This window comes from Penicillium vulpinum (genome assembly GCF_028829585.1).
Source record: "Penicillium vulpinum strain IBT 29486 chromosome Unknown utg000004l_segment0_segment0, whole genome shotgun sequence".
Taxonomy (NCBI): Eukaryota; Fungi; Ascomycota; class Eurotiomycetes; order Eurotiales; family Aspergillaceae; genus Penicillium; species Penicillium vulpinum.
Genome location: NW_026643244.1, coordinates 6,884,928 through 6,908,856, shown reverse-complemented (window position 1 = coordinate 6,908,856; position 23,929 = coordinate 6,884,928). Strand labels below are relative to the sequence as shown.

The window sequence follows — 23,929 nt, the reverse complement described above, 5'->3', positions numbered from 1 at the left end:
CAATCAAAATCCAAGTTGAGATGGGAATTTGACGGGTCTTCCGGGATCACAAAATCACGGTGAAAGACCCCTGAGAAGAGAAGTTCTCGGGAGACAAAGAATGTGGAACGGAAAGCACACTTGGCACGGGGTTGTGACCAGAGGCAAGGACTGATTGAGAACCTTGGAATGTCCAATTCAAACAGCACTGGCCAGACAGCAAGGTGTTTCCGTTATCGATGCGGTGAGTAGGGGTTGGCGTGTTTTGAGTTGAGAAAGGGGGTCGTGATAAGCTTGCAGCTTTGGACCTCTGAAGGAATAGCTTTGTGTCCCAGATAACGGGGAATAAAGATGGAGGGTAGTAGGCGAATGGGGAGGGTTGAAAAGAGCTTGGACTTGTCGCAATCGGCAAGACGCAGGAGCATGCACAAGCACGGCCGGCCGATGTTAGAGCTCAAAAAGAGCGTGTGCTAGAGATTTGGCATTTAACTGGAGGAATGTCGCCATGGTGATTTGAATGGGGAAGTTATATATAAAATAGTCAAGAATGTGTGCTAGGATATATTTGGCGGTCAGATGTGGAACATTATGAGAAAAGTCTATCGACCCTCTTTTTACCCTTGCCATATTTTTGCCCCATCAGGTTAAGCCACAACGGGTAGCCTCTAGACTTTCCCGCACTTTATCCGCCTTTCGAGTGGCTGAAATGGCTGGAAATGACAAAAAAAAGTGTGGATTATGTCACCCGTGGGCTGCTGACCTGAGAGATTTTCACGTGCTCGGACCAACCGACTCTTGGCAAATCTCATCATTTTGGCTTACGGGGTTTTTTTTGGCTCTCATGTTATTGTCCTGTTTAGGGATCACTTGGCTTTTCAACGTCATAGCTCTCCAATGTAGTAGTCTACGGCTTTCGCGGAACCTCTCAAGGTTTCATGACTCAATAGTTATAAAGTCTCAAGCACTTGGCGCACATTCCCGACAGGAAATTTCCAGGCTGCAAAATTCTTCGTGGCGCAGTTCTCGTGGTTCAGCCCTATAATATGTACGATGTTTCTCGGCATTGTCCTGGCTTACAAGTCTGGCCGGGTTATATTCTAGCCTGGTCTATTTGAAGCCAATGGCTAGTTTTTTCATTCCTTAGTGGATTTTTATTTCCACAACATTCGATTATCTGTGATCCATCAGCTTCGCTATGACCGGCATAGTTGATATATTGCGTGATGATGTGATGACTGCATGCCGCACATTTACATATATCAGTATTCAGGCTTCAGATATCCCTGTCCATGCATAATCAGTCCAACTTGTCAACAAACCAGAGATCATTGCGGTGCCACCTGGTCTAGAGCCTCGCAGCCGTAGGCGATCGCCAAGCAGATCCTTGCTAAATTTGCAATATGACATGACGCATGGCGGTTACGATAATAGAAACCCCCGGGAAAAGGAAATTGACCGTTTGTCAAAATGAGTCTAGTGCTAACTCATTGATGTAAGATAATGCGAGACCAATCTCTTTTGACTTCTGAACCCTAGTCTTTTGTTTTGTTTTTCGTGCCCTCGAGCCCCTTTTGGGTCAGCCTTCTTTCAAATTGCCCAAGTGTGATAATTCTACCTCATTCATTTCATTCGCCCATAGGGTGCTAGCCTTTTCGTTTTTCCTATGGATTACACGGGCCAAGCTTAACTGGAGCTCATTAAGTTGAGTATATGGTAAGTCTGAATTTTATTGGTGACACATCAACTAGCCCGTAGACCAATACTGTTGACATATTATTAATGTCGTATGTGATTTTGGGCTGTGTTCCAACTAGAAAATCTTGATCAAGCCTAAAGCGGGATTCTAGACCACCACATTAGGGCAATAAGCATCCTTAGCCGACAGAAATCACTAGCATGTATCTAAATAGAAGCAAATCATCTTCTGACCTGCTTAGTCTTACTTTCGTGGCCAGCTCTAGACAATTTAGAGCTGTAGGCGTTGGTAATGTGCTGCAAATTGGCGTTGCAATGAGTACATACGTATAGGATACTATACGTACCGGATTTTAACGAGATAGCATAAAAAGAGGCCGGATTTCTACAAAATAGAAATTTTAACGCACGCTGAAAAACCTCCACTCCTATGGGATTAGGCTTGGATATGTTTCTATTATTTACAAACAAATTAGAGATAATCACCTACTTACCTATGTTGTCTAGCTCGAAGGATAAACCAACTTCAAGACCTTGACCTAAAACCTACCCTACTCCGAGTATACAGGCCAGGTCTAAGTTATAGGAATACTAAGTCGCGTGGAAACATATTCTTCTGTGCGTTCCCAGAGACACACTAATATCTCACTCCGAGCTCTCTGCCTCCACTCACACCCGCAGGATTCTCACCATCAGCGACATAGTGGCGATAGCTTTTCTCCCCCATGAGCGCCATTTCTCTGCCCAGGCCCAAATCACCTACGCCACTAGCCCCGCTATCCTCCACAGCGGTGACGCCACCAATCTACCAGGGCAGCTTTTCGGGGTTCTCGATGTTGTCTGAGCTATGCACCAGCCGGATCGAAATCGACCTGGCACCACCGCACCGATGCACACCACGGTAAATGCATCGAGCTGGTTTGTTCATCGCGACGTTCACGCAAGCTACAGCGACAGACCCAGCATGCATGCGAGATAGATACTTAACAAGACGGATATGAGTACCGCGCTGGCGTGAGGTATATCCGAAACCTGTTGGTCAGCCTCTATGTCTCAGTTAAATTTTATTCCTGCCTGTAATCCAGCCTGGGAACTCTACATCCACAAGTCCTACATCTGGAAGCGACGCGGCAAAGAAGGCATCTTGTCTGCGCCTGGGACTTGGGCGATTGACTCTTTTTTGATGCCGCTCGTCGGTGACAAAGATTCAGGCGTAATCAGCTGCGAACATCTGCTACCTGAATTTGATGCTGGCATCTTTGACGCACTGATCTACATCCATTGATATAGATTGGTAGTCTACGCCCAGGAGTAGTTTGATAAAGGGAAGGATGTCTACATATACAGCCTCCCTATTCAGAACCGGCATGATACGCTTTATATTGAGATAGGATCTGGCGCCGAAGAGAACTAGGGTGGTGCTAAGAAGAGAGCCCTTGTTCATGCCTGCTGACAGAAAATGAGCAGGAGTGGGAGCGTGGTGATGCATCGGGTCATTCCAACATTTGTCGGCTAGCACCCTGCTCTGTCTTAACTGGCGGAGAAATGCTACTGCTGCGCATGGATAGACGATCGAAGCTAGTGACATGGTGAGCAGCGAGGCCACGGAGTTGCAGACTCGAGCAGCCCGGAAATCGCGCTCGCTTTGGGCAAACATACTCATTGTGTCGTACGGGTAATTTGCGAATTTTGGTTCGGATTGAAGGTTGACAGCGTAGCTTCGAGCTCCGGTGGGCCAGTACACAAGACCGCCCAAGCAAAGAGCGCAATCACTGTGTCGGCCAGGGCTAGGAACACGATATATGGCGCGCACTGGAGGGTGCCAGATGGGGTTAGACCTGCCTACGTCTTCTTTTCACTCGATAATCTCGCCCAATCCCTCATAAGGTCTGGGTAGAGGGGAAGTAAGCTCTCGGATCCAATCCTTCTGCCATGACTTGATGTTGGCCATTGAAAATTGCTTATATGGAAGATCTATGGTCGTGTTGAACGAGAAGCATTCTTCGTGTCGATTCTTGCCGCTGAAACTTCAGGGTTCCACAGAATGAAGATCATCGTCTGCTCAAACTGCATATCCCACCCAGGCGACGCCCCCTGAACAGTATCACATTTGGTTAATAGTCGTTGGCCGAAATTCGAGATCAGAATAAAATATTCTGATCAAAATGGACCATATATTTGCTGGATTACTTTGGAAAACCAGACCGGTATGAAGTCGATGGGGCAGGCTATGACTCTTCTATGAGTAAATGGCGGCAAAATGTCATTTCGCCGAACCATTGAAATCTTCTACCAGAACTTTTTCGCAAATAAATATAAAGCAAATCCAATGTAAGAAATATTGAAATTTGAGCTCATTAATCTTATCATGTCCCTCACCTTCGAATGCATCCCCCTCACAGTGGAAGGTGTTAGCCTCAACCTATCAACGATCCATAGCCTCAATTCAAACCCACCAATTTTCTTCCTCCACGGCTTCGGTTCCAGCAAAGAAGATCTCGCCGATCTAAAGCTCCAGCCAACCCTAAAGCACCAGCCAACCCTAAAGCACCATGGCTTCATTGCCTATGATGCCCCCAGCTGCGGCCACTCAGCAAGCAACAACGACTCCGCAACAGATATCCCGTTCCTCGTGGCGACCGCCGAAGCCTTCCTCGCGCGTTTCAATATAGACAAATTCCACCTAATAGGCCACTCAATGGGTGGGTTAACAGCCCTCCTCCTCGCAAACCAACATCCAACCCGTGTCCTCAGCTTTGTGGATATCAAGGGAAATCTCGCACCAGAGGATTGCTTCCTCAGCCGCCAGATCTTCATGTTCCCAGCCGATGACGGAGATGCGTTTATGGAAGCTTTTATTGAGCGCACACGCACATCGGGATCGTTTGCTAGTGCGATGTATGCTAGTACTCTGCGTGTCCAGGTCCGAGCTGGTGCGGTTCGGCCCATTTTTGAGTCCATGGTGCAGTTGACGGATCATGGGGACTTAATGGATAAGTTTCTGGCATTGTCCTGTCCACGCATGTTTATGTTCGGGGAGGAGATGCGTGGCTTGTCGTATCTGCCGTTGTTGGAGAAGGAAGGTGTTGAATTGGCCGATATCGTGAGCGCTGGGCATTTCCCTATGTATTCTAACCCTATAGAGATGTATCGCCGCATCTCGGGGTTCTTGGATCAGTGTGGATAGCGAGACTAATACTGTAGATAGAATTAGAGGTAAACATAATGGACATAGAGGCCGAGCCTTCTCCTCACCTGCAACCAAGGTTGGAATACTTCATATTTAGTAAGACGCTTTTTCGGCCTCAGGCCAGAAAAATGTACATAATTTAGGCGTCGAAGAAGGTTGTCCTTGGACATAATCAAAGCTATCACCCCGAAAGTCACCTCGATATTGACGGAATTTACATAAACAGAATCGCCAACTCGGTATTTTGCATATTTGCGCTGTTTTATGAATTCCACTCAGCTCAGCTCCAAGTGCGGTATTAACAATAGCCTGAGGTCCGTGCTCCAGGCACACTGCATTGTAGACTGTGGTGAGACCCATTGGCAAGTTCCGGTGATAAAGCCATATTATATGGATTGTGACTTGATACGCTGCAAATGATATCACTACGATCCAAACGGATGACCACGGTACATCATGCGACGAGTTACCTCATTCTTCATCGAACATGATGATCCCGGATCATCCGGAATCTGCGATGAACTTCAGGTGTTCAACGATACTGATCAGATGTTCCAGATTTCGGTAAATAAATTGCTCAAAACTTGAGCAAAAGGAAGGTACATCGTCGGCCTCCGTTGGACTTCCGCACCTGAACTAACCACAAACAGTGCGGTGCATCAGGTTTTAGATTTCATATGCACTATCAGCAAGTTCGGATACTTGAGACAAGCTTTTGCCGAGGTTTATGTGGACCGCCGATGAAATGGGGACTGACTTTAGTGGCCATTCGTAGAGGTCGTACGGCGGCGAAGCATTGGTTTTCCGTAAAAAGATGGGGTTATGTTACATTTGGCGTGTTGGTGGCTGATTGATAGCTCGCTTTTTACATATTGCACGGACTGTTATTAGCTCCAAGAAAGATCCACGCAATTTAGATGTCTTAGTGCTTTAGCAGTATTGCCATTTCCTGTCAACAATAGACTTTGTCTGTTCCCTGTATATGAAGAGAGCAATGTTATCCTCGGAGAAACCCATTCCTTTTCCTATATTCCTCTAGAATTTGATCAATCATATATAATTTATAGAGATTATCCTTTTCATCATGGCGGACAAGATCTCCGGTGCCACCATAAGTGCCGCTGCCGATGCTCATCAGGACAAAGGAGAAAAGATGGAGGACACCAAGGAGGGCAGCGTCTTTGTTCCTCATGAGCCTCCGACTGATTTTATTCATGGCAACCACTCGATGTACTCGGATTCTAGCATCACTTTTGAGAGCTATGTCTACTGGGCCAAGCGATCGCGCGAGGTTGAGAAGAACATTTCGACCGACGATGCCGGGTTTGCGCACTGGCGCAAGAAGTTTTTTAGCAAAAGGTCTGATGCTACAGTACAGGATGCCCCTGTCGTGACTGAGTCCAGCGCCAAAACTCCCAGCAAAACGAACAGCGATAGCACAGCCGATGATTGGGGCATCACCGAAACAGAATGGGAACAGGCACAGCGGGCTGGGCGAACTGCAACCTGGGGCTCGATCTTCTATCTAATTACCACAGACATCTTCGGACCGATCAATGTCCCCTGGGCAATCAGTCAGATGGGCTACGGGCCAGGAGCTGCACTTTACACTGTTTTTGGCGCCATGGCTTCTTACTCCGGCATGCAACTGTGGAGGATATTCGTCGGTCTTGACTCGACTCGATTCCCGATGCGCAATTATGGCGATGTGGCATTCCGTGTCTATGGAAATTGGGCGCGCATTTTTGTGAACATCCTACAAAGTTTCCAGTTCTTCCTCAATGTCTCCCTGCTCATTGTAAGCAACGGACAGGGACTGGCGCAGATGGTTGTTGGGGCCAATGGTCAGGGATTCCTGTGTTTCATTGCTGCTGAGGTTATCTTCATGGTCATCGGCTTTGTATTTGGACAGATCCGTACCCTGCAACGTCTTTCTTACCTGGCTAACATTGCGATCTGGCTGAATGTCATTGTCATCATCATGACTATGGCTGTGGTTCGTCAATATCCCCCGAACTACGCCGCATCATTGACTAGCTATGATACTCCAAAGGGACCTGTGAAGACGAGCGGCTACTGGCCTGAGAACTCAACTCTTAAAGACAAAATCAATGCTATGATGAATGCTATTTTCGCATACGGTGGTGCGACCCTCTTCAATGAGCTCATGGCTGAGATGAGACGGCCATATGACTTTTGGAAGGGGTTTATCATTGCCGAGATATTCATCTACTCCTGTTATCTTCTCTCGGGCATGGTTGTTTACAGTGCGCAGGGCCAATTTACATTCAATCCTGCTTACCAGGGTAAGCCGCATAGTATCCAAAGGAAATTCTGAAGTTGCTAATAATCCCATAGGTATTCCAAATTCCGCCTACAAGTTCCAGACTTTAGGCAATGCCATCTCATTTATCACCGGCGTCATCGCAGCATTGCTATATGGTAACATTGGAATCAAAGTCTTCTACAACGTCGTGCTACGCGATGTCTTCCATTTCCCGGACTTGAACAGCCGAACAGGCAAATTACTGTGGATTGGGCTAGGTAAGTTAATGTCTATTCCCTAAGGCTTCATCTGAACTGGAAGAATCTAACAATCTCTCTAGCGCCTGCCTACTGGGCTGTCGCTTGGGTGATAGCGGCTGCAATCCCGCAAATTAGCAATCTAACATCCTTCGTGGGAGCCGCCTGTATCCTGCAGTTTTCTTTCACGTTCCCACCGATGTTGCTTGTTGGGTTTAACATCCAGAATGACGCGATACTCCCCGAAGAAGAGTTCAATCCTGCAACTGGCCAGGCACAGCGCTTGGATAGTGGAATCAAGCGATGGATCAGAGGTTACAAAAAGAAGTTTGTGTGGAACACCTTCGATGTAATCTACGCGCTTGGTGCGTTGGCTGCCGCTGGTCTGGGAATTTGGGCTTCAGTTACTTCGATGCACAAGGCATTTGGGGCGGGTAAACTAACCCCTTTCACTTGTGCAAACCCAGCTGCATAAACCATCGGGGTTTAGGGTTGGGGTACAACGCTGGGAGCTTGTTCTGAACATTGTCAGGTTTCATTGGTCAATGAGTGCCTGTCGGAATATTTGTGTTTTCCCCTTTCTCTTATAGGTTTCAGCATCTCCCTACTCACTTATAGGTCCCGATATTCACTATAATAATAAAGAGCAAGCCTACAGGCACACTGTTTTTGCTTGCGGTACACTACATGCCAGCACCTTTAAGTGTGTCTATCGCTGGCCGCCACTCCTACTTAACTAGCTCGTGTAAATGATTGGACATAGAATTGTTGTCTGCGCACTTTATGCTTTTCCTCGCTTTGTCCTATCGTCTAACTATTAAACCGAGAAAAGGAAAATTTTTTCTACAAAAGAACCGCCAAAAAGAACCATAAGCCATAAGGCCGCATAAGCGGCTGACTATTCTAAATGGATATAACTACTTATGGATGTCATAGGCGTCCAGGATACTATAGTGGTGCCGCAAAAAAAGAATTGTGCCCGTAGTCTTAATAATATGAATGCTTAGGTATTTCATCGTTCGTCTGTGCTATATTTGTGTTTGCATATCCTAGTTATAGGGGTATAGCTCGTAAACCTAAAAAGGAAAGAGAAGATGAAATGAGAGTTGGGAACTAGATGTCGTAATTTTGATCAGAATAACTAGCTAGGCTTAGATACACACACTATAAAATTCGAATCGAATCTCAGGAAGCAAATGGACATAACGCTGACATGGTCCAACCGCTTTTATCTCTTCACATAATCCTCAGTCTCAACAACCTGCTCGTTATGATCCGAGGTAGCAGCGCCCTCAAATGAAAGCTTCCTTTCGAGATCGGCAGTTCTAACATCCCGTAGTTTACCAAATGCATGGAACTTCTCGAAGAGGACATCCATCTCCTCGAGGGAGCGACCCTTCGTTTCTCTGACGATGAGGAAAACCCAGACAGACATGGTAAAGCAGAAGACACCGAACATGATGAATGTCCGCCAGCCAAGGTTGTTGATGGCGGCAGGAGTCACATAAGTAACGACAAAGTTGAAGAGCCATTGGGTTGCGGATCCGCAGCCGACACCGTACGCACGAAGGCGAGTTGGGAAAATTTCAGAAATGTAAACCCATGGAATCGGTCCCCATGATGCAGAGTAACCAATGACATATAGATAGATCATGACAATCATAGCCATAGACGCAGATGAAATGCCACCACCACCATCAGGGTCCGGGGGGTAGGACACCAGAACACCACCCAGGATAAACATCATCGTGGCCATCCAAAGGGCTCCAGCGATGAGAGACCACCGCCGACCAACCTTGTCGATACCAATGATGAGGAAGATTCCGGTCGCCACGACCTTGACAATACCATAGATACCGGTTGTGAACAAACTCGTGTTACCGCCAGCCACTCCAACAGTTTGGAATAGTTGAGGAGCGTAGTATCCGATACTGTTGGTGCCGGTCCACTGCTGCCAGAACATAATCAAGAAACAGTTGATAAAGCGGATGCGGTTTCCAGGAAGGAATGGCTCTCTCCATGTAAGACCCTCTGTTGATTCGACTTCGTGGTCCACGGCGGCTTTGATTTCTGCCATCTCGAGTTGGACCTCCGGGCTGGTAGTTGATTCGGAGCGCATATAAGCAAGGGCTTTGATTGCCTCATCCAGGCGGTTTTCTTTAGCCAACCAACGGGGGGATTCGGTCAAGAAGAACATGCCAATCATCATAAGACCACCGGGCACAAGCTGGAATGCAACAGGGATACGCCACTGCATGGTTGTGGGGGCGATTGTTTCGGCTACACCATAGCAAAGCCAGTATGCGACGGTCACACCAATGACGAGGAATTCCTGGAAGAGACCAGCAATACGGCCACGAATCGCCGGGGGACAGTTCTCAGACACGAAGACTGGAGTGATGGCTGACATGCCTCCGACTCCGAAACCTGCAATCACTCGTCCACCGTACATATAAGATAGCGAGCCGTGGGCGGCGGTTTGGACAGCAGAACCGATAAGGAAGAACATGAGGAATCCCATGATGGAATAGCGACGGCCAAACTTCTCATTAGCAAAGGCACCGGTGATGGCGCCGAAGAAACATCCGGCAGTGAGAAGTGAAACGACATTCGATGAGACTTGAGCATTTTTGGCATCTGAGAACCCAGAAGCTCCAGGCTGAAGTCCAAAATCGGCCTTGAAACTTGGAAGTTCCAGCACACTGCCCATCACACCCGTGTCATATCCTTAAGGAAGTTATCAGTATACTGGTATTTAATAGCCAATGGAGAGAAATTTGTCCTACCGAATAGGAATGAACCCGTATACGCCACTGTGGCGAGCGCATACACGCGACTATTCTTGAATATGCCCATCTTGTCGGACTCCCTGAGTATGAAGTTAGAGAGAAAGATTCGGGGTCAGGACTAGATTTATAACTACAACTAGAGCACAGATACCCCGCGGGCTCCGCATATCTCCATAATTCTTGTAATTATGCATATTGCAAGATTCTGTACTCCGTATGCATCTTCTAAATTTCATAATTGTCTGGGGGAAAGTGTACCCCGGATCCATCGTGCCATGGGGTTCAATCGCCGACATTGTGGAGTGGATCTGTACATACTACCTTAGGGAAATGACGTTGATCTACATTTTGTGGTACCTTATATGGTATACTGTCGGAGAAATTATGTTAGAAAGAATTTTCACACCAATCACCACCAATCTGGGCAATTCTTAAGAGAGACAGGGAAAGTATGGCGGGGGACTACAAAGGCTCGGCAAAGCCTGGGCCAGTTACGGGCGATAGCCGAAGCCGAATCACCCTTTTTACAGCCACAGTCTCTTGGTGTTCTCTATTTTGCTCTCCATTTCTTCCAATTCAACATTACTACAAGCACAGCATTGCTTCATGCGTCTCTTCGGTATATCTGGGTAGTAACCCGGACTTGATATTGCCAATTCTAGGCATCTGCCAAGCCTCCCGGGGTCGGCTTCCCATGAGTTTTGTTCAAATGCCGACAACGAGCCCACCCGACGGGTATATACCCAAATGTGCGAACGAGGTGTGAACGAATCAGCGAATTCAGAGAACTCAGATGGCACCCGTGGACGTACGGTACGGATTAACGGCATTATGAGCTTCGTTATCTCCGCATTTACCGTAGTTTATTCCCCCACACCCGCTTTTTTTTCTCCACAGAGGGTAAATATTACCAGTGTTAATATCAATGCCGGAAAAAACCGCGAGCAGAATCAGTCAGAGCCTCAATGGTTATGCCGAGGATCCCAGCGCTGCGCAACACGTTGATACTTAACAGCATCACGTAGAACCATACCCTCATTCAACTGATCAGTCTCCCGTCGGAAGATCTCTTGCCACGGCGTTTGGCTCTCAGGAACAGAGAACCCACCCCGAGCTTTAAGCTCCTCACGACGACGCTGGAGTTCCTCATCTCCAATCAAAATGTCAACCCGTCGCTTATTCAAATCTACCCGTAGCCGATCGCCGTCGCGAAGAACCGCCAGGTTCCCGCCCGCTGCCGCTTCGGGGCTTGCATTCAGGATGGAAGGCGAGCCAGATGTACCGGATTGGCGCCCGTCACCGATACAGGGAAGTGAGGTAATTCCCTGCCGCAATAAACGTGCTGGGGGGTGCATGTTGACCACCTCAGCGGCGCCCGGGTAGCCCATAGGACCTGCGCCACGCATAACTAGGATACTTCTATCGTCGATTGGTGTCGCGGGATCGTCAAGACGGCTATGGTAATCCTCGGGTCCGTCGAAAACCACGACAGCACCCTCGAATGCGTTGAGGTCGTCTGGATTCTCGAGAAATCTTTGCCGGAAGGCGGGTGATATCACGCATGTCTTCATGATCGCTGAGTTAAATAGAGTGCCTTTTAGATGCAAGAATCCGGCATCTTTCATCATGGGTTCGGTATACGCTCGGATGATCTGCCGATTCCAGGTGTGCTTCCCGCGCACATTTTGCTCCACGGTTTTTCCATTGCAGGTTAGTGCATCTGGGTGTAGTTTCCCGGCGTCTAGTAACTCTGCCATAATAGCAGGGAGACCACCGGCGCGGAAATACTCTTCTCCTAAGAATTCGCCGGCAGGTTGCATGTTCAGGAGTAGAGGAATGTGGAACCCGATCTCGTCCCAGTCGTCGAGAGATAGTTCGACACCGACGTGTTTGGCCATGGCATTAATATGTATAGGAGCGTTTGTGCTCCCGCCAATAGCAGTATTTGCGGCTATAACGTTTTCGAATGCTTCCCGTGTCATGATATCGCTAGGCTTGCGGTCTGCGTGGACCATCTCGACGATACGCTCGCCGGTCTCATAGGCGCATTGGCCACGTTCCCGGTATGGAGCTGGAATTGCTGCTGAGCCTGGGAGTGCCATTCCTAGTGCTTCTGCTAGTGCGTTCATGGTTGATGCTGTGCCCATAGTATTACAATGGCCGACAGATGGTGCTCTGTATAAGATCAGTATATGCCTTTTCCCCCACAATTTTGCCTTCAATCCTAGCAGAAACATACCCACGAGCCACATAATCCATAAATTCCTCCCGATTCATCTCACCGGCAGCATACATCTCTCGTCCCTTCCATACTACCATTCCAGATCCCGCAAGATCGTTCTTAAGATAGCCGTTCAACATCGGACCAACATTCAAACAGAGGGCCGGGATATTCTAATCACGGAACCTATCAGCTTTATCATCGACAAGAGGACAACAAACCCCCAGAACCTAAACCTACCACAGTAGCAGCCGCCATCAACGCCGCAGGCGTCGTCTTATCACAGCCAGTCAAAAGCACAACCCCATCCAACGGATAAGCATACAAAATCTCCACTAAACCAAGATATGCAAGATTGCGATCCAAACATGCTGTCGGTCTCCGAGAGCTCTCCTGAATCGGATGCGTAGGAAACTCCAACGCAATCCCACCAGCACTGCGAATGCCCTCACGCACCCGTTTCGCCAACTCCAAATGGTGTCGGTTACAAGGGACGAGATCAGAGCCCGACTGCGCAATGCCGATAATTGGCTTCCCGGACATGAGCTCCTCACGCGTCAGTCCATAGTTCAGATACCGCTCGAGATACAGCGCTGTCATGCCCGGGTTTTCGTCGTTGTTGAACCATCTTGTTGAGCGTAACTTGCGTTGTGGTGCTGCAGTGCGGACTTGGAGGGCTGCTAGGGTTTTTTCTAGATCGTGGGTCCGTTTGCGGAGGGCGAGTAGCTCGCTTTCGCAGTCTTCAATGTTTGGAGGGGGTTTATTAGTGCAGGAACAGCCTTCGCAGGAGGGTTTGGTGTTGCATGACATCGGATTTGGCCGGCGATCTTATGGGGATTATATACTATTGAGGCTGGGATTGACAGGGCTGTAGAGGAAGTATCTATAAGAAAGAAAATCCGACCTGAAGAAAGGGAAGCCGACACCGAAGCCGAAAAGGTACGTACCGGGACCGACCCGGAAGTCCGGCATTTCGGCCCCGGATTTGGTCTGATAGATTGAATAGTATGTCTATTCGTCCCGATGTTAGTACACAAAGAACCAGACGAATAGATATGAATACATATTGTATAGAATATCCAGCCACTATCCACACTGATCCACTGCAGAATGAATGAAACCGGTTATGCCCTACGTCGATGTACATTAGTCTACCTTGTGTTTTAGAGTCAAGAGGGTTGTTCTATTCACAAATACCCTATTAATACAAAGCCCCAGACGCCGTCTATGCAAGAGGGATTCTACTGCGCTGCGCACTGCGCTGGTTCATCGTCGTCTTCCTCGTCTTCCCATTCCTCGGCGCCGTGGCCATCCTGCGCACCGAATTCTTCAATCCGACCCTTGGGGTCGTATTCAACTTCGTCCACGGTCTCAGCCTTGAGAGGAGGGCTGGGCTTAGGGAGGATTTCCTTGAGCTTCTCCATCATCTCTGGAGTGGGCTGCCACTTGTTATCGGGGAACTTGACATCAACAACCAAGTACAGGTCGCCACGGGCATCAGTACGCTTCACTGGCATTCCCTCTCCGGGGACCTTGAGGACCTGTCCGGGTGAGAGGACAGCGCCGGCGGTGAGGGGGTGCTTAAGCTCAATGCCACGGCCATCGAGGTGCTTGATCACGACGCGGGAGAACCCGGTCAAGGATTCAGCAAGAGTGACTTCAATAGTTGCACGGAGATCCGAGCCAGATCGTGAAAACACGGGGTGTTCTTCCTCAATGATTTTGAAAACAATGTCGCCGGGCTCTTGATCAGGCACCTGGTCGGCCTCGCCTTCCAACACAATCCGATCACCTTCCCTAGAGCACAGTAAGTATGTAGTTCCGTTAGATGATAGGAAAAAAACGCCGTCTTACCTCGCGCCTCGGGGGATGTAGATCTCCAAGATCTTCTTCTCCTCGGTCGTTTTTGTGCCCTTGCACTTCTTACACTTATCCTTCGGGGCGAAGTATGAGCCTTCTCCGCTACATGTGGTACAGACAACCGTCTGCTGGGTCATAAAATTGCCCATGCGCTGCAAGACCTCCTTGTGGCCATGGCCACCGCAGGTCGCGCACTTTTTGGCAGTGGCCTTTTCCTTACCACCCTTGCCCTTGCAGTGTCCGCAAATGATGTTCTTGACGCTGGAAAACCTCACAGTCTTGCCCTTGTATAGATCCTCCAGGCTGACTTCGTAATCTTGCTCTTCGCTAGGGCTCTTGCGTGGTTTGTTGGGACGACCACCTCCGGGCATTCCTCCCATTCCTCCCATACCGGGCATGCCGCCCATACCACCCATGCCAGCACCGAACATCTGTGCCAGCAAGTCATCCAGGTCAGGTTGTCCTGCCATGCCGGGCTCGCCTGAGCCGTTGAAGGCAGACATGCCGTGTGTGTCGTAGAGGTGTCGCTTGTCATCGTCGTAGAGAATATCATAGGCCTCCTGCACAGCCTTGAACCTGATTGAGGCTTCCTCGCGCTCGGATTCGGGGACTTTGTCGGGGTGATTAGTCAAGGCTGCCTATTAGAAAACCGAGTCAGTCTCGCTGGAATACACAGACGATCGGGATTTGTCTTGCCTTGCGGTATGCCTTGCGGATGTCATCTTTGGTTGAGCTCTGATGGATCTCTAGGACCTCTGTATAAATAAATAACTGATCAATATGGTGTTTCTTTTATAGTTGATCCGTGCAAACGAGCACATACCATAGAGGTCAACTCCAGCCGTAGCCACTGAGAAGATTGTTAGTAGAGTCAAAGAAAAACACGACTTTCCAACGTACTTGTCAGTGATTAGTGGTATTAGACACGGTCGGACTTTTCTTCAATGGAAAGATGCCGTCAACTCGAGCCGAATAGTAAAAAAGAGACTTTGGTGAACAAGAAGTGAGAGTGGGAGATGTTGATTCCAACAAAGTTGTGATAGAAATTTTGTTCGGGAGCTCCGCGCCGCAACTCCGCAACTCCGCAACATCTCAAAGAGATCGGCCATTTCTTTCTTTAGATACTTAGACTATCTCACAATGAGGAGTCCTCAAGGGCTAATTGCCAGGCGGTTTTTGATTCAATGCAGAGCTTTTTCCTCTTCTCCGGCTGCTCGAGCACCTAATCTGAAGAACAAACTGCCAAATGGCCCTGCGCGCACACGTTTTGCGCCTTCGCCCACCGGATACCTCCATTTAGGCTCCCTACGGACAGCACTCTTCAACTATTTGCTGGCAAAACGCACCGGTGGTCAATTCCTACTACGCATTGAGGACACCGACCAGGTTCGTGTGTTGCGCTCCGTTGCATGGACTACGACTGATTACGGCAGAAACGGACGATTCCCGGGGCAGAACAACGACTTTACAATGATTTACAATGGGCAGGATTGAATTGGGATGAAGGTCAGTTTGAAATATGTATAAATATTGAGGGTAATCGCTGAGTCTCGCTTTGCTGGCAGGTCCCGTCGTTGGTGGTCCCTATGGACCTTATAGACAAGTGAGATATCACTCCTTTGTCGCAAAACAAACAATTTCTAACTATTTATTTCTGTGTAGTCCGAACGAACGGCTTTATATCAGTCCCACGCCAATGACCTCATCTCCAATGGTCATGCATACCGATGCTTCTGCTCCGCGGAACGATTGGATTCAATCGCCCGTCACCGCAGCCAGGCAGGACTGCCGCCTGGCTATGACCGGAAATGCGGCGATGTATCTGCTGAGGAATCAGAAGATCGAGCAGCCAAGGGAGAGGCACACATTATTCGATTAAAAGTGGAGGAATACCCCATGTTCAATGATCTGGTTTATGGCAAATCTGGTCAGAATCGACCGAACAACTCGAAGCTAGATTTCATCGACCGTGTATACAGCGACCCAGTTCTTATCAAATCGGATGGACACCCCACGTACCACTTGGCAAATGTCGTGGATGACCATTGCATGAAGATCACTCATGTTATCCGAGGAACAGTGAGTTTACTTATTACAGCCATCAAGTCACAAGATATTGAACTAACATCTATCAGGAATGGATGGCATCTACACCTATGCATATGGCGCTATACAATGCCTTTAAGTGGACGCCACCAAGCTTTGCTCATGTCCCTTTGCTCGTCGACAAGAGTGGACAAAAGCTCAGCAAGCGCAACGCAGACATCGACCTCTCGTCATTCAGGGATCAACAAGGGATCTTCCCATCAACCTTGGTGAACTTCGCTTCGCTCCTAGGCTGGTCGCATTCCGAGAAGTCTGATGTGTTGAGTCTGAAGGAACTGGAACAGATTGTATGTTCTTCCTGATTCGCGAAAACTCCCTAATTTCACTGCTAACAATTTGACTAGTTCAATTTGAAAATCACTCGAGGCAACACTGTCGTCTCCTTTGAGAAACTCCAGTTCCTCCAGAAGGCACATGTCCAACGCTTGGCCAAAAGCGGTGGCCCTGAGTTCGACGAGATGGTGGCAAACGTGGTTTCGGTGGTGGAAGAAACCCATCCTCTCGATCAACTGTAAGTCAGCCATCAGCCGTAAAGCACTCATAGATTACATAGTACGCAATGGCTGACAGCTAGCAGCGCCACGATCCTCAAAGGCCGCACTCTTCCAGAATACATCGCGCCTCTCATCCGCGCAGATGCCAACAGCTATACAAATGCAAGGGAGTTCGCCCAGCGTAACTCCGTCTTCTTTACCCCGAAACTCAACAGAGCCACTTACAAACCAGTCTCACCTCAATCCTCCCCGGAAGTCCCAATGCAAGCCCTTCACACCGCAGCAGCCGCTTTAACACTCGTCCCACCCGCAGCCTGGAACATCGAAATCCACCGCGACAATATTAACAGCTATGATGGCGCGGAAAGCATATTGATCTCCGCGTCTGGGTCAGATACACCCATTGACCCCAAGAACGCAGGCAAAATATTCAAGAAGGAGCTGTATCACTACCTCCGCTGGGCTCTGTCAGCTTCTGCGCCTGGGCCTGGAATCTCAGAGACTATGGTGGTTCTCGGGAGAGATGAGACGCTTCGCCGAGTACAGGACGCCAAGGCGTTGACACAGTCCTTGGTTCCTTCTGCTGGACAGAGAGTTCCTAAGGGAACTTTGCCTGAAGATAAGAGTTGGATGGGGACTCTTGCGACTAGTCGGTAGTTTAGAATGAGGAGATCGAGTGACTGTACTATAACTGTATTTTATATAACCCAATCCCAATATGTGTTTGCTGAAGACAAGATGTTAATGTGTTCAATCAATTGTTTAGCAGATTGTCCGTTTTTGATTGCGGCAAATGACTCAATGATGAGAGCCTACCCTATTGTACGATTCGTTTATCATGAATTTACTAATTGGCTAATCTAGAGGGGGAAATAAAGTACCCATGTATATTGCGGTTTAAAGGCTAGAAGTCTTTGTATACAATCTGAGACCCGATCAATCAGAGCTCCTGTTTGTTTCCTGCAGACTGCTCCAGATGGCGCAGGCTTGAGAACACGCCTTCTTTGTTCGCCAGCAATTCTGAGGGATGTCCCTGTTCTATGATTCGACCACTATCCAGAACAACAACTCGGTCAAAGTCGAGCATGGTATGGACTCTATGCGCAACCATAATGATAGTGCAGTTCTGGAAATCCTGGCGAAGCAATTTTTGGACCTTGGCATCTGTCTCTGCATCCAGGCTGATTTGTAAATGGTCAGCATCGCTCGCATAATAATGGCCAGAAGCAAAGAGATGCAAAGTTCACATACCTGCTTGTCGGCTCATCTAGTATCAAAATATTGCTCTTCTTGAGAAGCACCCTTGCTAGACAAAATAGCTGTTTTTGGCCTTCAGACAAAGTCATGTCGGTCAGTATTTCATCTAGTAGCGCTTCGCTGTTGTCGCTCTTCGTTGCAGATACAAGAGCATTCCAGATCTCGACACATTTGAGAGCTTCAATGATATCGATATCGGTGGCAGTGCCTAAAGGATCGATGTTTTGCCGAATTGTACCTGGGAAAAGGAAGCCTTCTTGACTGAGAGAACTGATCCGATGCCGAATCAATGGCCGAGGAACCGTCGATATGTCGATTCCATCAATAATAATCTGGCCAGAAACCACCTCGTTAAGACGGAGTAGTGATAGAGCAAGGGTGGTCTTGCCACTATGGATGGGTTAGTCTGTTATCGCCTGTGCCGGAGACAGTTCGTTCAAGCCTGTCGTTGCTCACCTTCCAGTTCTACCGCAAAGCCCGACTTTCTCCCCAGCACGAATATCCAAAGAAATGCTGTGCAACACGGGCTCTACGTTCTCGGACTCATATGCGATGTCTGCGCCAACGAATGAGATATCACCCCTACTTGGCCATTCTGTATCTGGCAACTGCTCATAAGCTGCATCTTGTTCCTCAGTTGGGGTATCTTCTGAGAACTCCTTGATCCTGGCAATCGCACCCAAAGAGGTTTCCAGGAGGGTCCAGTTCTGAACCAAATCTGAGAGTACATTCCCCAGCTCCATCATTCCAATCAGTGCAATACCCAACAGACCCGGACTGACTTTTCCGCGCAGAGCTACAGCAGCCCCGACGAGAATTACCGTCATACCAGTCACCATGAGTTTTAGCACCAGGCCAAGCCATTGCTGAATGCACAGCAGGAGATAGAAGGGCCTTTGGGACCTATCAAGTAATTCTAGCATTCTGGACGTGGAAGCGGTTGTCCATGAAAAGGCACGGATGGTAACGATACCAGCGAGGGATTCAATGAAATGAGTGTAAAGGGGGCTTTTGAGCTCGATCCTAAGGGGTTGTCAGTTTGCTAAACTATCCAAAAGCATGTTGGTTAAATTAAAGAATTGTTAGCGCAGATAAACATACTCTAGCAGCCGTAACTGGCGAGATGTACGCAGGTAAAAGCGTTGGACAAGCACTAACATCCCAACTACAAATGGCAGGGTTGCAGCCAGATAGGGCAATGCAGCTATGGCAATCGCGGCTTGTGCAAGAGCCCCACCAATTTCTTGATGTCACTGAAGTCAGAAACACTTAAAATAATTGGAGAAAATGTGAATGCACTTACGGAATCCTGTGGTGATGAAACCTCGAGGGAGGACCATATCCACTAGCCTCATGTCTTGGCTAAAACGCGTGATGAGAGAGCCCGTGTCTATGTGAGATAGGAAGGACAAAGGGGCACTGGATATGTTAGCTGGCTGGTATTTCGATTGGCGAAGGATTGGAAATTTCACCTCATGGAAGTTTGCAGCACGGTAGCATGGACATTTTTCGATGCGGTCGGTACAATCACGACCCAGGTCCAGCTTATAGATAGAAACCTATCAGTATGGAAATGTGAGCGAAAAGCAAGAAGGCTTCACTTACTATACACCAAGAGCCATTGAGGCACCTTCGATGAAGGATAATCCCCCATACAGTCCAAGCCAGTAACCCAATCTCGAGTTTGAAGCGCTGTCAGGGCTGGAAGACCACATCCCAATCCAAGCATCTGTGGAAAAATGAGTACCAACGGCATTTATCATCAGTCAGGGGGAGTTTGGCATACTGCGGAGTCCACCAATACCACCATTTACTAACAGCAAGAAGGAGAAAACGCAAACTCGGAGCCAGCCCATTGCAGAGAAATAGTACTTGTAAACTGCAATATCAGTCGTCTGTCGGCGCTCATCAATAGAATCCGGGGTGGATATGCCGCTTGTTATGACTTCATGAGCCTCTGGAAGCCCGGTGGTATTGTCATTCTGCATCTCCTCTTTCTCGATTTGTCCTGATTTGATACCTAGCCGGTCAACATATCCCCCGGCGTGACAAAGCTGAGAGAAGCTGCCCTGTTCTAAAACATTGCCATTCTCTCCGAGTGCGACTATAAAGTCAGTCTGGGGTAGGTATTGAACTGCTAAGTGTCAGTACTATAAGTAACTAGATGAAAATATCGTTGGGAAGCGCACCATTGTGAGTCGCGAGGAATACGGTGCAGCCCAGTCGACGCAGCAGTCCGGACGGGCCAAAGACATTGTTAAACACCAGTCGAGCAGTGGCATTATCGAGAGCACTCAAGGTATCATCGAAGCACGCAATCCGCTTGCGAGCATAGACAGCTCGCGCTATGGCCTGTAATAAAATCAGTTCGTAAACCCATTACTATTATTTCTAGGCACGATCGCCCAGTTTGCACTTACAATTCTTTGCTTTTGCCCTCCACTAAGTTTAGAGCCTTTGCTACCCACAGACGTATTATCACCCGCTGGCATATCCTTGAGATCAGAATCCAGCGCACATGCGCTCACCACAGTCGAATACCAATTAAAGTCAAACGCGGCGGATGCATTCTCCCCAATGATGTTCTCCCGGATCGTTGTATTGGTTAGCCATGGAGTTTGCTCACAGAAGGCCAGGTCTGGGTACTTGATAAAGGCTTCGCCATCGAGAACGGATGTCTCATTTGCGAGGCCTTTGAGGAACGTAGACTTTCCGCTTCCCACGGGACCGACAATTGCAACTAGAGTACCCAAGGGCGAGGGACTCAGATCGAGTGTGATACCGGGACTATCCGACGGAGAGCTTTTCCAGCCAAACCGGACATTTTGCAGGGAGACCAGCAGGTCGGATTCAGATTTGTTCTCTGAGGAAATCCCTCTAGCCCCGAGCAAAGAAAAGTTGGACAGTTCGAATTCAGATGAATTGGTGGGAGATGCAGGAGTATCTATTTCTGATTTGAGCAATTTTCTTCTCTCTGTGCGTAAATGAGGTTAATTTGCTGTACATCTTGCTCGGTAAGGCACGTATCAGAGTACTTACCGACAATATTTGGACGTCTCAAGAATTCCTGGACTCGATACAGACATGCTATTGATGCGAATGTGTCTGGAACTGCCAACAATAGATGAATGAGAGGCATCATCAGCATATTTATCAGTGAAAGGGCCGTGGTAGCTTGTGAGGCAGAAAGACCATCAGACCCTTTCACCTTCGCAACTATAGCATAGGTCGCGAAGGTGGCAAACTGCGCAACAGTATCTGGGAGGTTTACTTAAAGCATTTGTCAGTATGATTTCCTTCAATTGAGTTTCCCATATTTAGGGAATTGCAGATCTACGTACACATGCAGACACGGACGGTTTGGATTCGGCGGAATCTCTTAGAGATCTCAAGCTCCTCGATCCTCAAGGCTTCAATGCAGCCCTTTATAAACTCTGTTAGTCCTAGAAATTTCACGTTTTTTATTGAGCCTAGGACGTGGCTAGTGAAATTGATGCGCTTCTCGGTAGCTTGTAGCCATGTCTTCTGGCGAAGGGACACAGCATTGCCCATGATAAAAGAAGCAGCGGTAAAAACTAGCCAAATATATCAATCTACTACAGTAATAACTTCTAATACGAAGGGCCAGAGCACATACCTATTACAATCACGATGGGTGTGATGCAGACGACACCGATCTGAGTCTCAAGGATCCAAGCGGCCAGTCCCAGTTGCACAATACTAGCCCAGGATTCGCACACTGTAGAGTGGAAGTACTCTGCAAGCATTTCAACGTCAGCGCCCATAAGGGACATGGCACTAGACTCATCAGTGCTCCCTAGTGGCAGTTCCATCATGTGTTCATAAACAAGAGCCATAAGACCACCACGGACCATAGTCGTGGCACGAAATCCTAGGTGCTCATAAGCTGCCGTACTAACCTAAATTCCAAAGGTCAATTGATTAATAATCATCCAGTAGAGTTGAAGAAGTGTTCAAAGATATAAAACTTACAGCAACCCCGATAAAGACAATCGCAGTGGCTCCTATTAACCCATAGCCAATATTCACCGGAGAGTCAGTCTGATCGAGGAATGTGACAGTCTTGCCGACTAAAAACGGCTGCGCTATACTAAACCCTATTAGGGCGAGTCGAGGAAGAACGATAGCAGCAATATCCCAGCGCAGGCAATTAAGGATAGCTAGTAGTAATGCATGTTGACGACTCTGGTCACACTCTGCCCATGACTTTGAAAATTGATCAGATAAATTACTAGACAATAACTTCTCGTGGATGTTGGGTAGCGTATCGCCAGTGAGCAGCAAGGTGTGTCCTTTCCTCAGCAATTCATTAAGCCAGGCAAATAAGCTCCGATTAAAGATCCCGCTTGTGCTCTCAGTAGACTGAGTCTTTTCGGCCAGCAGCAACCATTTGCGTTTTTCAACATTCGCCAGCACTAGGAGGATCAACTTGATCACCAGAGATGCGGTGAGGCAGGCCGGGTATGCTCTACCATATGGTAACAGCCAGGCGGTACGTACTCGTGCAATGTCTAGAAGTCCCGTAATAAACAGATATGTAGAGACAAGGAAGGAGGGTCGAACAGCCCGGGTGTGCTCGAAATGAAGCAGAACAATTATCGAAACAGCCACTATAAGGCTGAGGGTATCACCCGCAAGTGACACATACTGTGCAGGGTAGTGTGCTGTCGCACTAAATACAAGTAGAACAATTTGTATTGCTGCCAATGCCGTCGCGATTGCCTAGATAGAGCGTTATTTACACGTTTCAGGTTGTACCATTAATAGATAACAAGACTTACCAGCGTCGCCAAATGAGTCGGTGATGATTTTACTTTCAAAGATTCTCTGGACAGCTGGAACAGACGAATGGGCAATAGCAAGAGAAAGCAGGCTGCTGGAGTAATGTTGAATATCCATGCTTCGAATAGAACTTGTTTCCAATGTTAGCATATGTGGAGACTGCCCAGGCGCCCAGACATCGAGGAGATGTACCTGTAAAGTCAAATCCTCCACGACAAGCATGATGACTGACTACAGGCCCAAAAAGGCTGTCACAGGTGTCCCCGACCACTGTCGACGCCATTGCAGCGCTGATGTGTGCTTCTGTGTGTGGTTCTTGGTGTGGAACAACTTTTGATGAGCTGAAAATTTAGCGGATGGAATTGAGCCGCAAAAAAGACAGGGGCTTGTTAAATGGTAGCCTGATCACGAATGGCGTTAACTCCGTACGGAGTCCGTCCTGAGCAGGGATCTGAGCAGGGATGTTTGTTTATCTATGGCCTTGTTCGGGCTGCAATCCAAATTAGTATAATCAGTCCAATGGACAGGCAGTTCTACATAAGTCAAATGTACCAGCTTAAGATGTATTTATGTATGCTATTCCTTGAATTGAACAAATCCTTGGAGAATCAGAAGGTAGAATTAACAGCACTATATCAAAACACTGTATTTCGCTGACAAATACATAGAAAAACGGTGAAAACCAAGTACAAATCCGACTCCCAAAACAGGAGAGCGAAGAGGGAATAAAGCCATAAGGACAAGCCAAGAAAAACCATAAGTGACAGAGAAACGGAGATAACACCATGCCAAGAAGACCAGAAAGAGAAAAAGATTAAACCCAGTGGGAATTGAAACAGCGAGGGTGTCAGCCGGGGAAAGGTGTAAGTGACAGGAATCCTCAGAAGGCTGCGGTCTGACACAGTCAGGCGCAGGGTTGGGCTCAATAACATCGAAGGATGAAGGAGAACATGATCAAGTTTGACATGACAAACTCGTAATTTTGAACAGGAAGAGAAGTTGTAGTCGGCCC

General features: G+C 48.0%; 8 protein-coding genes across 8 annotated transcripts; 3 read left to right on the top strand and 5 right to left on the bottom strand.

The window, feature by feature from the left end:
• Positions 1 to 2,908: 2,908 nt before the first annotated feature.
• On the bottom strand, positions 2,909 to 3,337 carry N7479_011131 (uncharacterized protein; the record flags this gene model as incomplete). The annotated part of the gene is made up of 1 exon (XM_057258822.1): positions 2,909 to 3,337. The coding sequence occupies one exon, from the start codon at positions 3,335 to 3,337 to the stop codon at positions 2,909 to 2,911; it is 429 nt and encodes a 142-aa protein (XP_057106280.1).
• Positions 3,338 to 4,042: 705 nt separating this feature from the next.
• Positions 4,043 to 4,861, top strand: N7479_011130 (alpha/beta fold hydrolase; the record flags this gene model as incomplete). The annotated part of the gene is made up of 1 exon (XM_057258821.1): positions 4,043 to 4,861. One exon carries the CDS (start codon positions 4,043 to 4,045, stop codon positions 4,859 to 4,861), a length of 819 nt encoding a protein of 272 aa, XP_057106279.1.
• Positions 4,862 to 5,948: 1,087 nt separating this feature from the next.
• On the top strand, positions 5,949 to 7,862 carry N7479_011129 (Amino acid transporter transmembrane; the record flags this gene model as incomplete). The annotated part of the gene is made up of 3 exons (XM_057258820.1): positions 5,949 to 7,170; positions 7,223 to 7,408; positions 7,471 to 7,862. The coding sequence occupies 3 exons, from the start codon at positions 5,949 to 5,951 to the stop codon at positions 7,860 to 7,862; spliced, it is 1,800 nt and encodes a 599-aa protein (XP_057106278.1).
• A 753-nt stretch (positions 7,863 to 8,615) lies between these two features.
• On the bottom strand, positions 8,616 to 10,243 carry N7479_011128 (Major facilitator superfamily domain general substrate transporter; the record flags this gene model as incomplete). Its single annotated transcript, XM_057258819.1, has 2 exons — positions 8,616 to 10,114; positions 10,174 to 10,243. 2 exons carry the CDS (start codon positions 10,241 to 10,243, stop codon positions 8,616 to 8,618), a joined length of 1,569 nt encoding a protein of 522 aa, XP_057106277.1.
• Positions 10,244 to 11,138: 895 nt separating this feature from the next.
• On the bottom strand, positions 11,139 to 13,207 carry N7479_011127 (IlvD/Edd family dehydratase; the record flags this gene model as incomplete). Its single annotated transcript, XM_057258818.1, has 3 exons — positions 11,139 to 12,351; positions 12,416 to 12,570; positions 12,638 to 13,207. 3 exons carry the CDS (start codon positions 13,205 to 13,207, stop codon positions 11,139 to 11,141), a joined length of 1,938 nt encoding a protein of 645 aa, XP_057106276.1.
• A 431-nt stretch (positions 13,208 to 13,638) lies between these two features.
• N7479_011126 (putative DnaJ domain protein (Mas5)) lies at positions 13,639 to 15,366 on the bottom strand (the record flags this gene model as incomplete). The annotated part of the gene is made up of 5 exons (XM_057258817.1): positions 13,639 to 14,194; positions 14,252 to 14,895; positions 14,954 to 15,012; positions 15,081 to 15,107; positions 15,339 to 15,366. 5 exons carry the CDS (start codon positions 15,364 to 15,366, stop codon positions 13,639 to 13,641), a joined length of 1,314 nt encoding a protein of 437 aa, XP_057106275.1.
• A 31-nt stretch (positions 15,367 to 15,397) lies between these two features.
• N7479_011125 (glutamate--tRNA ligase MSE1) lies at positions 15,398 to 17,514 on the top strand (the record flags this gene model as incomplete). The annotated part of the gene is made up of 7 exons (XM_057258816.1): positions 15,398 to 15,643; positions 15,691 to 15,763; positions 15,823 to 15,860; positions 15,920 to 16,336; positions 16,393 to 16,650; positions 16,708 to 16,874; positions 16,941 to 17,514. The coding sequence occupies 7 exons, from the start codon at positions 15,398 to 15,400 to the stop codon at positions 17,512 to 17,514; spliced, it is 1,773 nt and encodes a 590-aa protein (XP_057106274.1).
• Positions 17,515 to 17,797: 283 nt separating this feature from the next.
• Positions 17,798 to 23,200, bottom strand: N7479_011124 (uncharacterized protein; the record flags this gene model as incomplete). The annotated part of the gene is made up of 16 exons (XM_057258815.1): positions 17,798 to 18,038; positions 18,109 to 18,504; positions 18,571 to 19,137; positions 19,216 to 19,357; positions 19,418 to 19,533; positions 19,587 to 19,658; positions 19,720 to 19,843; positions 19,901 to 20,248; positions 20,304 to 20,466; positions 20,535 to 21,088; positions 21,154 to 21,384; positions 21,456 to 21,689; positions 21,752 to 22,034; positions 22,108 to 22,857; positions 22,917 to 23,047; positions 23,110 to 23,200. 16 exons carry the CDS (start codon positions 23,198 to 23,200, stop codon positions 17,798 to 17,800), a joined length of 4,443 nt encoding a protein of 1,480 aa, XP_057106273.1.
• Between the last annotated feature and the right edge of the window lie 729 nt (positions 23,201 to 23,929).